Consider the following 17,403-nt stretch of genomic DNA (forward strand, 5'->3'; position numbering starts at 1 on the left):
GTAAGGGAGTAGCTTCTCATTTTATTTTATTTTTTTTTTTTTTACAAAAATCTCTTTGGAACATTTTTCTCTAGGCATGGGGTCCTTGCCACCCGGCAGCATTCTTAAGTTTTCATTAAGTGGTCATATGGGAGTTCATGGCACCCTAATGTTCATACCCAGCTGTTATCACCCAAAGGCAAATTAAAATTATCAAATCAAAACTAGTGCCACAAAGTTTCTCTCTACAGAATGAACAAGTTTATGAAAGCAAGGCATAAGCATTATCACCTAGTCTTTAAGAATAGGAACTTACAACATCTCTCCATTTCTTAATCGTATCTCGGTTGCCAAGGCTTAGCACAGCATTTCGGGCTCTGCTAGAGAAATTCAGAGATGATAATATCTCAGACAAATTCTTTACATTGGGACTTATGTTAACAATCATCAAAGTTTTCGAACTTCCACCTACAGAAAGAATAAGATTTTATTTATTTTTTTAAAAGTAATAGTTGGTTAAGAATGAATATTAAAAGCAGAGAACTTTTCACAAGACCAAAGAATAAAGATACCAAGAGCCTTGTAGCTCAGAAGCATTGCTTGGGCTCCTTTATGAGTAAAACCAGGGTTCAAGTCCCACCTCCCCCACTCATTGTAACAATTGAATCATCAAAAAAGAATAATGATAATTCTATTAAAGATCACCGAAAAGAAGGGAGAATGAGAAGAAGAAAAGCCAGTGTGGTAGAGTTCCATATTTAAGCATGTGAATCTTAATGCGGACCAATCAGCCTCTGACGCAAGTACATTGTTAATGTCCATCTGGAGTAAAAAAAAAAGAACTAGCTGCATTTATAGAGCTGATAGTTGACAATCTCTTATGTGGGGATCTACTCACTATACTAATACAAGTACATGAACCTGAGGCCCGGAATATGTACTCTATTTTTAAATTTTTTTTTTAAGATTGGTGTTTTCTTTATCACAATTCTCAGGCAAACCCAAGTGCTTCTGAGATGTAGTAGGAGAACTTTTGGGACGGTTTAATGTAACTTGCCACAAATCCAATTGAATATGTTCTCTTTAGAATTGTTTTGTAATACTACTCCCTCAGTTAAAACAAGAACATATCCAATATGACAGGTAGCATTAAGTTTGATTTAGTGAATTTGGCGCCTTACCCAATAGGACCTGTAATAGACGAGTACTAGTTGGTTTATAAATTTAAGACTAAGGGCATTCCCCTAGCTGCCCCTATATGCTTAGTTTATCCAGGAACCTTCCATCTAGTGAATAGGAAAGTTGGGTTTAGTACCATGATTATCTGTGTTTGCAGGTTCCAAGTTATTGAGATTTGGCAAATCCTTTTGTTAACGATTCTTCAAAAAGCTCAAGTGGTGAATTTAATCATTCAACCATTATTCCAACACTCCCCTCATGTGTGGGCCAAAAAACCCCCTTAATAGGTGGGGCTCAACATGTAGGATTTTCAACTTTTTAAATGAGAGGTAGAGTGAAATCAAAATCCAAACCCAAGTTATTACTCTGATATCATGATAAATTACCAATACTTCCAAAATCTTAAGCTGTTAGGAAATGACAAATTTAATTATATAACCATTATTCCAACACCTTCTACACACACCCACATGTATGACTCAATGTATAACAATATTGCTCATATGTCAAATCAACTTATTATTATATTCATTTAATATGTATGACCTATTGTAATAGAATGTTTACAACTCTAAATTATTTTAGGCTTCCATTGGATCTTACACTTGTTAAAAGTACAAAATGCAATCTGGGAATCTCAAAATAGCTATTGTTTTATACCCAATGTTGTAACATGTATGTGTCTATGCAGACCACTATCTCTGCCTAAGCTTGAAATGCAAAACCAACAACCAACAACTGACACTTGCCCACAAACCCCCTCCCTTAACTCCAAGACACACCAACAACTTAAAAGTAAAAACATGGTATGTCAATGATTATATTGAACCCTATCATAAACTAGTTGACAAAAGTAATTTACAAACAATCTCTTCATCTACCCATGATGTTTGACTGTTGGTTGACCTCATAATATTGTGCCACATAAGTTTTCTAGGCCTCACAAATTTACACAAAATTATTTCAATATATGTTATATGATTGAATTTAAATTGTATTATATATTTAAACCCTCCATTAGAACCTAGCAAATCATATTTTCTTTAAATAGTACTATATAAAATTCCATATACAATCACAATCATAATAAATGCTTAATGCTAGAATATATAGTTTTATATACAGTCACAATCATAATAAATGTCTATTCATAACTACCATAATTATCAAATTTCATATTTAGACAAAAAATTATATTATGTTGAACTTGTTTGTGCATTGTGCAGGTTACCCACTAGTTAGATAGGTAAAATTTAAATCTTTGTCCTGCTAAATACAAGGTGCCAAAGAAACTCTTCCATGAACTGAGTCTCTTAACAAAAAAATTGACTATAATAATCAAAAGGTATATATATTTAAAGTGATTAAAACTTAAACCATACTCATGAGTATAAAATCATACTGTTCTCTATTTGAAATGGGGGAAGTTTTAAGATTCTATACAGGGTTACAGCACTAGAAATCAGCTTGAAGGGAGACGCACAGAATAATCCAAGTCAAAAATGGGCCTCATAACAGAGCGGCTTTTGTAGACTCATCTTTGATAAGCCAAGGAGCGGGGGATAGGATAACTTGGGATGTTCATTTCATTCGGGGTCCTAATGATTGGGAGGCAGATATGGTGGATGATTTCTTTCAATTCTTGGCATCCAATTTATCTTCAGTGATGGATGGTGGTCATATGAGACGGAAGTTGACGAATCTCAAGCTTCTATTTTTCAAAACCTTATTGGACGGTTCTCTGTGTGGAGAAATAAACTTTTTTCTTCAATTTTCGATTTACTTGATTTATGTAATTTTTGTATTTGATATGTACACTATTTTTTTTTTTTTTGATAAGTAACGATAAAAATATATTAGAGAAGAACACAGCCCCGTACATAGGAAATGTACTAAAGAGGCAAAAACATCAAGAAACCAAATTACAATGATCAAGCAAAATAGGAAGGGAAAGACAAGAAAAATATGGTAAAACTAAACACCATTCCAGAAGAGTAAAAAAGAAAAAAGACTTAATCTCAAGAATGGACCGATCGCGACCCTCAAAACTTCTAAAATTCCGTTCCCGCCAGATACACCACATCAAACAGTGCGGCACCATCCTCCAAATCACTATATTGTGATGATGCCTGAAATTGCAAGCCCAACAATCCAATAGATCCACTACCCTTTGCGGCATCACCCAACCATTACCAAACAAGCAAAAGTCCATACTCCACATCTCAAAAGCTATAGGACAGTGCTGAAGGAGGAGATGATCAACAGAGATTCCCACACCTTTTACACATAAAACACCACTCAAGGACAACAAAGTGCCTTTTCCGAAGATTATCAATAGTAAGAATCTTGCTTAGAGCGCAGTCAAGAAAAAAAAGCAACCCGGGGGGAACCTTCGATTGCCATATCATTTTCCAAGGGAAGGGAGTGGCGTGGGGGGGGAGGGAAAGGAGTGATAATACCCACTCACCACAAAACCACGGCCGTGCGGCTAGCTTCCAACAAAGCTTGTCGTAACCTACACCCCGCACCTTTGTGGAATAGATTAAAGTCATACACGAATCCAAAGAGTGTGACTCTTGATCATTCACAAAACGGCGAAATTGTAGGTTCCAAAAAATACTCCCATTTGCATAGCACATAACCTCGCAAGACCGAAAGCATCCCTTGTCCTACTAATATTGTATAAATGCGGAAACGCCTCCTTAAGAGGACTATCCCCACACCACACATCAACCCAAAACTTCACACGAGTACCATCACCCACATCATACCGAAGGAACTTGGAAAAATTCAGCCAACCCCTTCTAATGGACTTCCACAAACAAACACCATAAGCCCTGCATTACACATTTTGTACACCAACCACCCCAGTCCATTCCCATACTTCGCCCCAATGACCCTTCTCCAAAGGGCATCATTCTCCTCACCATAACGCCACAACCATTTGGCTAGAAGGGCGTAATTAAACCTTCTCAAGCACCGAATGCCTAGCCCTCCATTCTTCACTGGCCTAGACCTTAGACCAATTCACTAAATGAAGTTTACGATCGTCACCAATACCATTCCAAAGAAAATTTCTTTGTAATTCCTCCATCCGCTTAGCCACCTTAACTGGGATAGGAAGGAGAGACGAAAATAAAATAAGTAGGCAAGCTAGAGAGAGTACTCTTAATAAGGGTAACCTTGCCCCCTTAGATAAATACAATCTCTTCCATCCAGCCTAGCCTTCGCTCCATCTTCTCCAAAATAGGATTCCAAACCGTCTTATCTCTAAAGGTAGCACCCAACGGAAGACCTAAATATTTTAGCGGAAGAGCAACTCTCTACAACCCAAAATCTCCACTAGCTCATGCGAATTAGGCACATCTCCAACCGGAACCAACTCGTACTTACCTAGATTAATTTTTAGCCCTCGACACCTCCTCAAATCTAGAAAGAATCCCACGCAAAGTGTTATATGATCGCTATCGGCATCACGAGAAAACAAGAGTATCATCCGCAAACAACAAATGAGACACCGTCAACAAGGAACCATTTGCATTCCCCAACCGAGAAGCCGAAAATCACTGCCGCCGTAGCAAGACCCAACATACGGCCCAACGCCTCCATGACAAGATCAAAGAGAAAAGGGGAAAGCGGATCACCTTGCCTCGTACCTCTAGAACTCCCAAAAAAGTCGAAGGGCTACCATTGATCAAAATGGAGAATTTAACGGTTGATATACAACACCCGATCCACCTTCTCCACTTGTTCGAAAAACCACATTGCTTGCAACAAAAACAAGAGAAACTCCCAATTCACATGGTCGTAAGCTTTCTCGATATCCAGCCACAATACCCCCTAACCCCCTGCCTTCAATCTACCGTCTAAACACTCGAAGCAATAAGGACGAATCCAAAATCGACGACCTTTCAAGAAGGCGTTCGAGATTCTCGAAATAATGCGTGAACCACCCTTCGCATACGATTGGCTAACACCTTAGCAATGATCTTGTACAACCCTCCCACCAAACTAATAGGCCTAAAGTCTTTAACATCCACAAGCATCAATTTTCTTGGGAATGAGAGCAAGGAAAGTAGCATTGATACTCTTTTCAAACACCGCATGGGCATGAAATTTATGAAACACATCCATAATATCCGCTTTTCATCAAACCCCAACAAGACTGAAAAAATGCCATTGTAAAACCATCCGGACCAGGCGCTTTATCACCATTGAAATCTTGGACCACTCTAAAAACTTCATCCTCAATAAAGGGTCTGTCTAGCCAGTTGGCCTCTTCCCTAGAAATACTGGAAAAGACAACCTCATCCAAGAGAGGTCTGTGGACCTCATTCTCAGAGTATAATTGCCTATAGAAAAGAGAAATGCTCCCCTCAATGATCCCCTGATCTGTGGATAACTCTCCATCCACCATAAGCCTATCGATGGTATTGTGTCTTCTATGAGAATTAGCAATACGATGAAAAAATTTGGTGTTCCTGTCACCCTCCTTAAGAAAAAGAGCCCTAAATTTCTGCCTCCAGCAGATTTCTTCCAACAAGGATGATTTTTCAAGCTCTACACGAATTCGATCATTTTCCATACTTTCCTCTGCTGAAAGAACACGATCATCCTCAATAACTTCCAACACCTTGAGATCCTTCCACAAATTCTGCACCCTAAGGCCTATATTACCGAACTCCTCCACATTCCATCTCTTCAAATCTAATTTCAACATCTTCAGTTTGTTTGCCAACAAATAGCTAGGAGAGCCTTGGAAATGATAGGACTCCCACCAAGACCGCACCTTTTCCAAAAAGCCCTCATCCTTTAACCACATGTTCTCAAACCTAAAGGGTTTTTTGCCTCCTAGAAAATTCCCTCCCTCCAGTAGGATTGGAAAATGATCAGAGAGCAACCTAGATAGACGACGTTGACAAACAGATGGAAATTTCTCCCTCTGTCGTTTTTTCATGGAAAGGTATTTGGAAAGTTAAGACACTCCAGCATGTCTCTTTTTTGTTTGGACAGCCGCATGGGATAGGATTCTCACGGGAGATAACTTGCGGGTTAGGGGCTTTGATTTCGTTAACTGGTGCATTATTTGTCATTGTTGTGGGGAGACAGTGGATCATTTGTTGTTACACTGTGGAAAGGCTTATCGGCTATGGAGTTTTGTTTTTAGAACTTTTGGGATTTCATGGCTTCCCTCACATTTGATGATAGATTTTTCTATTTAGTAGGTGGAGTTGGTTGGGGAAGCATTCATCTCACATTTGGAATTTAGTTCCATTGTGTTTGATGTAATGTATTTAGAGGGAACGCAATCGGCGAACTTTTAAAGACTTGGATAGATTAGATGACCAGCTACTTGCTCTCTTTTGTGGCTCCCTTTTTTATTGGTCTAGGGCTTGGGGACTCACATCTAGTGATTCTCTCCCTTTGTTCCTTAAGTCTCTCTTTCTTTGTAATTAGTGCTTCTTTTATGTTTTTGCTTCTCTCTTTTTTTGTACTTTTTGATATGCTTTGTGCTACTTTGCATTTAGCAATTTTTTTAATATATATATCTTTCTTACTTATCAAAAAAAAAAAATGAGCCTCAAATCATTTTAAAACCAAAGAGGCTAAGATGCCAACTAAGCGTCCCTTCAGCAATCTACCATCAGATTTACACATTTACTCATAAGAATAGTTTACTCGTCATCTCAGTATCAACTGAGGCAATCTAAACGTTAAAAAACAACAAAGAGCAGTAAAGCACTATGAGAAAGGCATGGTACTAAAATTACCACTGCTACTCACGAAAGCTGTTTTTGTTGCCCTTACAATTATATGATTATAATAACTGCTAGCATAACTTCAATAACACTAGAAAGAGAATTGAATACCTAGTGAGTCTCCAAGTATCTGTGTAAGCATTGAATTTTCATAAGGAACAACATCCTTCTTTGAAGTCAAAGATGACAAAACATCCCCCAACCTACATGTGTAACAAAAAACGCAATAAGAAGGGAAAGGCCAGAGTGAATTATGACAGTTCCACATGTTGAGAATACGCTGCAAAAGCTTAAACAAAAGAATCGGACAACAAATAACCTCCCCTACCTCACCCACCATCAAGATCAATTCAACATTAAATGAATGTAAAAAAAAAATTAGGATAAACGGCAGAAAATGAATGTAAAAATCTTGATTAAGTAATACAGCAACAATCACACCAAGATACATACATACATACATACATACATACATATATATATATATATATAGAGAGAGAGAGAGAGAGAGAGAGAGACAATGACAGAGACAGAGACACTTAACTTTTGTAAATGTTACACCACTTAACAATTGTGTATTAAAACTTTAAAATCATGTACAAAACTTGAGTTAAAGGATAAGATAGTAAATAACATCTTATCAAGAAAAAATTAGGCATGCATGTTAAGAACAAATAAAACGCATAATTCAATGCGAGGATTTTTCAAATTTATTCTGATACAATACCGATTCTCTCAAAAAATTAAGTGGTTAGAAAATTGTGAATTTAATTGTTTAACCAACATTCTAATACACGTCACATGTGGGCCCAAGCTCATTAATAAGCATGGCCCAACAAGTGGGATTTTAAACATTTCTATTGGAAGATAGAGTCAAGACAATTTTTAAACTCATTATCAATATTCTAACATAGTCCAATAGAAAGTAATTAAATGGTGTAAGATTAACAAAGAATTAAACAATTTGTAAACTGATTATGTATGTGTGTGTATAGTACAAGGACCAGTAATCCCATTGTATGGAGAGAGTGCGTATTATGCTTGATAGGCAAGCAGCATGTCCAAGTTAGGATAAGCTAAGATGACATACGCTGAAAGTGACTTCATAACATGCAGCAAGTCTGTCACGTGCTCCCCACTATCATCTTCCCCAATTGAACCCTCACTTCCAGCCAAATCCACAAGAGAAAGCTTGCTGTACGAGTTCTCTCCAGTAATCAAATTGCCATAATATATATGTATTGTGACGATCCTGACAAATGAGACAAGAAAGTACATAGACAAATTAAAAAGAACATTAACATAATAGACATAAGTAAATGACACCCATATACAAATATACACATGAATAACTAGGAAACTTTGTCTATATCATATGTTTCCCTTTCTGAAATTGACAAGTTCTATCTTCTTTTAAAAAGAACATCAAGTTAAACATTTGAGAAGAAACTAAAAAAAGTTCATAACTTTCTGAAAACCACATCATTTGCCTTTGAGAGTAGAAACAAAAGATGAAAACGTCTCCCATTTCAAGTTTTAAGAACGGGCCCAATGCTCACTTTTGCATTGCCCAGCTGACAGCCACAAGGATCTACCATTTGATATCTCATTTAAAAATCAATAGTGCAAACAATCATGTGGATTTGATGATTCTGTCCATTTAATTCTGACTAAAAGTTGCAAACAACTTAGACTTTCATTTTCTTATTGTTCTCTTCATAAAGTAAAGATTCTTTAAAAGGGAAAAAATGCACAATCAACAACACACAGACTTTTCAAGAATCTTTTTCTAAGTATTCAAATGAGATATTAACGAGCAGGCCAAAATTCTTCTTAAAACTGAATCAGCAAAGATGTGAAAAGCAACCAGAAGACTTGCTTTGCATTCACTGCTATAGAGCACAAACCATATTGGAGAAGCAGTTCAGGAACAGCAATACATCTGAACTTATTGGACAAGTCTTTTTAAATGACAACTTGGCAGTCTTATAACAGCAATGTGACAGGACTCCATTTGCAAGAGAAGAAGACAGCTTACTTTTACTCTTCCAAAATTATGTTAAGTCAACATATAACCACAATCTAATAAAGAACCATTATAAAATTAAAAGCAGAAACAATATGGAAAAATCAACTAAATTTTAAGTACTTCTAAGGGCACCGAGTGAAGACCATACAAGTGAGAAACATTAAACTTTGATATGTCATTTCCCCGGCTCTGAAAAGCAGCCTTCATAACTCTAGAGAATTCCGATGGATTATCAACTTTTTCCTGCACGAGTTCTATAATAGAGTCTGGTGATCCCATCCGGACCTTTTGTAAATTGCTCCCTGATTCAGAAAGCAGATCCCTAACCTAAAAGATTATGAAACAGGTCTAGATCAAAAACATCACAATGGTGCCATGTTAAAACCATCATCTTCTAACAAAATCAGAAAACAGCATATTGTTACAACAGATAAGTCATGTAAGTAAGAGAACCTGTTCATTGTAGAGCTCAAAAATTGTAACAGAGAAGTTGAATCGTGAGGTGAAAGTTGAATCTGAGTTGGCTAGATCAAACAACTCCTCAAAACAGCGAGAATATAAACCACGATCATGACTAGATCCTTCCTAAAGAAAATGCAAAAGTACATCAGAGAAGCAACCTACCAGGACAGATATCATGAAAATTTTACATGAAAAAAGATTAAAGCGCCCCAGCAATGTGCGCACAAGTTGGTCAAACATGAATGTATGCTCCAATTTGTTTCGTATACAAAATTTCTCCAGATCATTTTAAAGCGGGTGAGAGAGAAAAGAAGAATCTACCACAAGAAGAGGAGTCGGTCAGATGGTGAAAATTAACACTTATACTCAACTTGAGTCAACTAAGCCCTAATCCCAACTAGTAGCTGAAAAGTTGGAGTCAGCTTTGTTAATCCTTGCATCCCACTTGGCCCTACCTAGGGCCATACCCTCATTTGCCTTTCTTCCCAAGTAACCCCTTACGTGGGACCAAAAGGAAAGGAGGTAATTCAAAATGCAGAACCCTCTAATCTTTACAACAGAACAACCCCAACTTAGAAGCCCTTTAAATTAGCTGGCAAGGCAGCACATTTTCATGCATGTATAAATATGTAAGCAACATAAAGAATGCATCACATACATGGAGAGAAATAGATCACACACAAACGAGAGAGAGAGAGAGAGAGAGAGAGAGAGAGAGAGCAACCATTGTGTGTGTTTTCCCGGAGTGAGTTTGTCCATAAGCCAATATGGAAACATTATATCCATCCAGAGCTGACTGCACCAGTGGCTGAGCATCCCTGAACAGTTCAGCTGCACAAAAAACCCCAAAGATACTAAGCAACATAGCCGAACACAGTATGAACTATTACAAATAATTTCATACAGTACAACCAGGGTGCAACAACTAAGAAAAAAATTTGAATGTTAGCTTACCTTGTCCAACATGAGGTCCATAAACTCGGTCAAATTCAAAATCCTTCTTGGGGTTGGAAATGCTATCATCACCAGTATTGACACGGATAGTGCAATCATCAGGAAATTCAACAACAGAAGTTCCTTCATCTTCAAATAATGGCCTAGTACGACAAAATACCTTTATGTTACCTGAAACAAAATAGCTTAGGTTTTTTAATAAAAATGACCACCAAATGAGCTTTTTGAGAAGCACACACATGTGCATGTGAGTGTGTGTGCGCGTGTGTGTGTGCACGTGTGAGAGAGAGAGAGAGAGACTTTTGAAATGGAAAATCACAGAAGAGTACCTTTGGCTGTCAACAAATCATTAAACAACTTTCTTTTCTCATTGATCAGTGGAGAAATTCTAGCCTCAGTTTCCAGGGCAACTTGATCTGATATTTGTACCCAAAAAAGATATTGAAAATACTGAAAACCTTACAAAATAAGTACAAGATGGTATGATGCATATCAAGACTGGCATATTTTTCAATTTTTTTGGGTAAGTAGCATAATTTTCACAAATTAACTATCCAAAGATGAAATGATGTCCACCAAAACAGTTTATAATTGCGGCATTACATATAAATCCTTATACCCATATCAAAAATATCATTCATGAATGTCGGAAAGCAGTCTCATACCATCCCCTCCACATATATCAAATGGAATACTTAAATTCACAAACCCTTACCTAGTTTACGGGTTTTCTCAGCAAGAACACCTAAATAACGTGTAACTCGATCAAGTTTAGCATTTGAATATTCCTGCAGCTCATTTGCTTCTTGCCTCAACTCCAAGTAATCTTCTCTTGCAATCTGCCCAAAATATGAGATATGGTTGTCAACAAGAACATGTAACACTATCACATGCTCCACATACACACCCACTAAATCACCATATGTAAAAAACACCTAATAGGCAAACAAAAAACAAATCATGATTTAAAAGCTCTAGAAGAGATTTAAACACTTCTTGATTTGCTTGACAAGGAATAAAGTTCCATAGGAAATAAAAAGGATCTCCAATATAGTTCACAACTATTGTAATTCTAGCGTCAACAAAGCAAAAGAACTTTCCAAGGACAGAAAATTCTGCACCTTGCCTGTTATGAGAATAAAAGATTTAAGCGGATATCAATATTTTACTCTCAATTTCATCTTCTATGCTGATGCGGTTTACATGTGAATCTAGTCACGCAAATATCAAGTCTTGCATAATAAAATGGCAAATAAAATATTAACTGCAATCTAACACTATGGGATTTTTTTAATTTCAAAAGTTGGGGGTAGAGGGATTTGAATCCTGGACATCTCCATTGGAAACACTAGATGTCAGATGAGTTACCTTGCAGTTTGACACTATGGAATTGTGGCCATCACCATCAAATCAAAACATCCTAGATAGACTCCTCAAATAAAGAGAAACCTGCTAAGCTTCATGTAAATGTAGTTTATTAGCACTTAATTTCTCTAGCCAGTAACCCTGATAGTTGTAAGAACCTCCAATTATTAAGGAAAAGTTCATGCACCTCTAATCCGTATGTCCTGACATCTAAAAATCATGATTAGCTTCATCATTTTGTCACCTTTCATCAATGTAAAACCCCTAAGAAAAGGTAACTCTACTAACCATTGTTTTTCATGTAAGCAAATCCATTGCTTACATTGATACTGACACGTATAAGCAAGTGCACTGATTCCCAAAACCCCAGCAGATTAACGCTACCAATCAAAGCAAACCCAGAGATATTATATTATAGAACCTATCTAAAAGTAAACATTATTGACGAAAGTTATAGTTTAAGGCATCAAGTCTCCCCTTCATTGTCCCAACTAACTGAACCTGGACTTCCAACAAAGATTATGATTTACCAGTCACCTCTGCTCTTCCAAAACGTTGCAAACTAATTACAGCACGTGATTTACATTTACCATCTCATCACTTATGCCAGCAAAACTAAACAGAATCATATTTCTTCTGACAAAGGAAAGAATTTAATTTTATTATATTTGTAATGCTGCCAGAGGCAAACATACTAACCTTTATATGCTCAAGTTACTCCCAATTCCAAAAAATACATGAATTTGAGGTTATGTTTGGTCTCATTCTCCAAAAACAAATACATTTTCAGAGTCAAAGAAAAATGAAACAATTCTTCTAGTACTATGCTATTTGCCACAACATGCTAAAGTGGTTGACTATGAGTGGTGGACAATCTTTTTCACTTTGACCCACCATTTTTCTCCACCAGTCACAATCGATCTCTGATAGCACAAAAGTTGCGTCCCTATACTGTCTCAAGTAGAACATACCTATCAACTAATCCAAATTCTTGGAAATGATTTAAAAAATTATGGACACTTTTCTTCTATTTTCTTTGTTTGATAGATACAATAGGTATGGCGTCCACTCCATAATGATTACTCCCTACCAATAGGCTCTCTTATTCAACAACAAAATACTTTACCAGTTAAGGCAACTGGAATCCAACTTTACTTTTTTATTATTTAAGTATGAAAGAGACTTTACAAAACACTGTAAACTAATTACAGCACATATGCCAACAAAAATACACATCATACTTCTTCTGACAAAGGAAATAATTTAGTTTTTTTATATTTGTAATGCTGGCAGAGGCAAGCATACTAACTCTTTTATGCTCAAGTTACTCCTAATTCCTAAAAATAATTTTAAAAAACAGTAAAGAAACACGAATTTGAGGTCTTGTTTAGTCTCATTCTCAAAAAAAAAAAACTACTAAGTTTTCAGGGTCAAAGAAAAATGAAAGAATTCTTCTAGTACCATGCCATTTGCCACAACATGCTGAAGTGGCCGACTGCCAAGTGCACAATCTTTTTCACTTGGACCCACCATTATTTCTCCACCAGTCACAATCGACCTCTGATAGCACAAAAATTGTGTCCCTATGCTTTCTCAAAATGAAACATGTCTACCAACTAATCCAGATTCTTGGCTTATGGACACTTTTCTTCTTTGTTTGATAGATACGATAGGTATGGCGTCCACTCCATAATCATTACTCCCTACCATTAGGCTCCCCTATTCGACAACAAAAAACTTTCCCATCTAAGGTAACTGAAACCCAACTTTTTTTCTTTTTTTTTTTTGAAGTATGGAAGAGACTTTACCACCAACATTTCACATTAAATCAAAAATGCACTATTTAACAACCAACATTATAGAAAACTACTAAAAACACACTATCACTAATTTACCACCACAACTCAAACAGTGAATTTTTTTAAGTAAAGTAAAACTTAGTTTACCTTAACTTGGTCCTTCAATCGCTGAAGCTTGGAGGAGAGCGAGTGCTTGGAAGACTCGGAATGGGACAAAGCCGATGCGGTGGAGATCGAGTACCGCCGGACCAGTGGTCCAGCAGCGGAGGACCTGAAATCGCCTTGCTCAAACGACGACGTTTTCCTCGGCTCGAACCCGCTCACCTCCCAGTTCCAACGGTTCCTTTGCTCCCCCATTCGAAAACCCTAGCTAAGCTCTCAGATTTGGTTTTTGAATCAGAGAGCTCCAAAACCTTCTGAAGAGAGAGCTTTTTTTCTCATCACTGATGAGTCTGTGCTTTTATTTTTTTTTATCTCTTTATAATAATAAATGGAGGGAGGGGAGAGGGGGTTTTTGGTTTTTGGATTGGGTGAGAGAGTGGAGACGGCGTCGTTTCCAATATATGTGACACTCTTCAGCTGTTTAGCTCACACGTATTTTTGTGCTTGACATTCATTCACGCTTCGCTCTCACATATTTCTCGCTTGCGTTGCGTGGGGTGGTTTCATTAATTTTTAAGATAAGGAAGCACGTGAGCGCGCGCGTGAGTGTTCGCTCTGCACTACATACAGTCTACAGGATGACTGATGAGCCACCCCACCCGCGCACAAATTTGAATTATGGCTAGATCAAAATGGAATTATATCTATCGAACCAATATTATACGTGTACATTGGATTTTGGTGCTACCACTTATGACAGGCATGTGCGAGTGCAACCCACGACAAAACATGGCCAGCTCACTTTCTTTCCCCAAAAATGTGCTGGACTCAACTCTTTAACATATTAAACACCTCAACTCGTGTTATAGTTAGGTCATGGGTGTGCATTATATGTGTGACTGTGAGACGACAATTAAATCAAACCATCAATAAATTGGTTCAATAGTCCAATCTTATTAGTGACCAAATGATGTAGGTGACTAGTGAGGCCGAAGATCAAGGATCAGTGAATAGGCGAAGGTCGAGCCCAAGGTTACCAGGTTTAATTTAACCTATGTATGAGATGAGCCGATATATATGTCCATGTTTGATAACCTCGTCCTCGTGCCCAAAAAGGAAAGCTGGAAGCCCATTAGCTGTGTTCATGGGAACATCGATCAAAGGCTGAACTTATTTGTCCATGACCAACACAGTCCCGCCATGTTTGCCCATGATGGGATGGCAACACTTGTGTCCATTTTCGAACACAGTCAAAATTATGGCTATGACTAAGGAGCCACATTCCTCATAATAGTCGGTTCAGTCCTAGCCTATAAACAGGGCCCGCCCAATATGCTTTGAAGTTTAAGGCGATATATTTAAATGAGGTATTTTTGTTATTAATTAAATAATATTTAATTTGTTTTCAATATCAGAATTTTTATATAACAAAAAGGCATTTTTTTTATCTTGTATTTTTTTTTTTTTAAGAAATGCTAAAATTATAACAAATTTTACTAAAAAAACGTAATGAATGTGATTAATTACACTTCAAGAAAACAATAAACAAGTTTTTTTTTTTAAGAAACGATAATAAACAAGTATTTGAATAAATAATGTTAGGGATATTATAAATTTTACAACATGATACTTATAAAGATGATCACTAAGTAATTTAAAAATGCATTTAATAAGTTGTTGACGTTTACAAATCATATTAATTATCACATCAATTTGTATAAAAGTTTTAAAGTAAAATTTATAATATTTTTCTATCTAAATTATTTCTTGTAATTAGCAACACATATTTGTAAACCCTATGTATTTAAAATTGTAATATCTCTAGCATTACTCAATTCTTTAGTACTTCTTAAAAGTATAAGAAAAATGTAAAACTAATTTTTTTTTCCTATATCTAAAAAAAAAAAATATATATATATATATATATATCTTAAATTTTGCCCCAAAATTTGGGGGCCTTTCTCTACTAGGGGGTCCTAGGCGATTGCCTAAGTGGCCTAAGCCTAGGGCCAGCCCTGCCTATAAATGGACTCATCGTCGTAACAAGGAATGAGAAAAAACAACTCCTTCGCACACGTCCCTTTCTGGAGGTTATTAACATGGCCATCGAAGGCTTCCTCATCACCTATTTCTTGATAACCTCTTTGATTCCCTTTATCCACTTTTGCATGTGTTCAATGGTGTACACTAATGAGCCCAGCAATATCCTCGTCTAGAAGAGGGGTTATTGGACGAGGGAAGCATCTGCCTTTGTCTATTAGAGTACTTGTTGGACGAAGAAAAAGCCATTCACTCACAATCAATGATAAGGCATTACACAGTAGCAATAAGTCTCCTTACCGTTGGAGAGACAAAGATCCTCTAATTAACACCTCACGGAGGCATTACAGATACCACATTGAAGCCACCATTAAAACACCTCCAACAGCTAAGAGAAGGAAGCAAGTGTATATATATACAAGCACCTCAGGACCTGGAGAGGTACTTAGTTCTAACAAAAATACTTTGGTATTTTGATATTAAGTTCTTTTTCCTCTCTCAGTTGTCTGATTTTATCATCGGAGGCGTTGCGGCAGGCACCACACCGGTGATCTCTACTTCTTCCGCCCATTATTTATTCTTGCAAGACTCTTGGCAATCTTAGACAGCTCTCCCTCTAGACGATCATTTCAACTAACGATTTCAGCATCATCGTACACAAAGTAGTTTGGTGTGGTTTTGGGTCATATTTATCACTGCACCCCAGTGCTTTTTGCCCAAAACCCTTACCGCACTTACCTTAAATTGACCGATCATTGTGCAATTCAATGTGGTTTGATCATAGCTAACTAGGTTTATAGTCTTTTATTCTCATTTTGGGTTAGACTAGGTCAGCCTGAATGCCTTTCCCCCCCCCCCTTTGTTTTGGGTTGATTTAGAGTAACCCAATGGGTTTTTAATTGTGAAAGCTTTTAGTAATTTTTAATCATGGAAAAGTATATATTAAATATATAAAATACTAGTTATATATTATTAGGTGTGGCACAATACAATTTTTTTAATTTTTTTTGAAAACATAACCACAAACTGCACCACATCTACAATCATGTGGTTCTTGCACCTCTACAAGGGTTGGTGATGCAATGGCCGCATTTGGCAATTAGTTTTGGTAGGTTTACGTGTAGTTGTGCAGTTAGAGCAAGTTTTTTGTATACTGCTAATGGGAGGTGATGGACAAAGTTTTCTTTCAAACTAGTTTGAAGAGATATCTTGCAACTCATTAAATGAGCCATTAATAAATCATCCGCATGAATTATATAAGCAAGTCACATGAGTCATTAAATCGGTAATTTAATTAAAAATACACAAATAATTTTATCAACAATCACATAGTAGGTTGGCTGAAGGCAAACTTTTCTCTATGGGAGATTTTCTTTTATATTTTTTGTTCATGTTTTTTGTTTTTTTTGTTTTTTTGTGTGTACGTGTGTGTTTCTTAGCCGCGATTTAATTTAGTTATAATATTCAAACAATGTTTCATATTTCAATTGGATTTACGTAGAGATTACAATCTTAGTAGACATTTCACAGCCACGTCACTTGTAGAAATTGTTAGAAGGACAATATTCAAAACAAACTGAAACATTGGATATACCACCGCTCCCCCTTGGTGCGATGGTCACTCTACAAGTATAAATGCTTGTGGGGTGTGGGGGGGCAAAGACTAGGGTTCAAGTCTCCAAGAGGAAGTTTCACGCACATATACACTTAGATTAGGTTAAAGTAGAAATTCTAT

General features: G+C 36.8%; 1 protein-coding gene across 2 annotated transcripts in view; it reads right to left on the bottom strand.

The window, feature by feature from the left end:
- LOC142624406 (kinesin-like protein KIN-14B) overlaps window positions 1-14,012 on the bottom strand; it is a 29,065-nt gene extending 15,053 nt beyond the window's left edge. Inside the window, exons 1-10 of one of the 2 annotated variants that reach the window (XM_075797972.1) lie at window positions 13,674-14,012; window positions 11,078-11,201; window positions 10,692-10,778; window positions 10,363-10,533; window positions 10,133-10,239; window positions 9,400-9,531; window positions 9,095-9,273; window positions 8,008-8,169; window positions 7,029-7,120; window positions 296-447 (exon numbers count right to left, since the gene is read on the bottom strand). In XM_075797972.1, the coding sequence (XP_075654087.1) occupies window positions 296-447; window positions 7,029-7,120; window positions 8,008-8,169; window positions 9,095-9,273; window positions 9,400-9,531; window positions 10,133-10,239; window positions 10,363-10,533; window positions 10,692-10,778; window positions 11,078-11,201; window positions 13,674-13,883 (1,416 nt within the window). In that variant the 5' untranslated portion in view covers window positions 13,884-14,012. The remainder of the gene's footprint in view (window positions 1-295; window positions 448-7,028; window positions 7,121-8,007; window positions 8,170-9,094; window positions 9,274-9,399; window positions 9,532-10,132; window positions 10,240-10,362; window positions 10,534-10,691; window positions 10,779-11,077; window positions 11,202-13,673) is intronic. The other variant, XM_075797973.1, reaches the window with a different exon arrangement.
- Window positions 14,013-17,403: the final 3,391 nt, after the last annotated feature.

Source organism: Castanea sativa, chromosome 2 (assembly GCF_040712315.1).
Source record: "Castanea sativa cultivar Marrone di Chiusa Pesio chromosome 2, ASM4071231v1".
Classification (NCBI taxonomy): domain Eukaryota; kingdom Viridiplantae; phylum Streptophyta; class Magnoliopsida; order Fagales; family Fagaceae; genus Castanea; species Castanea sativa.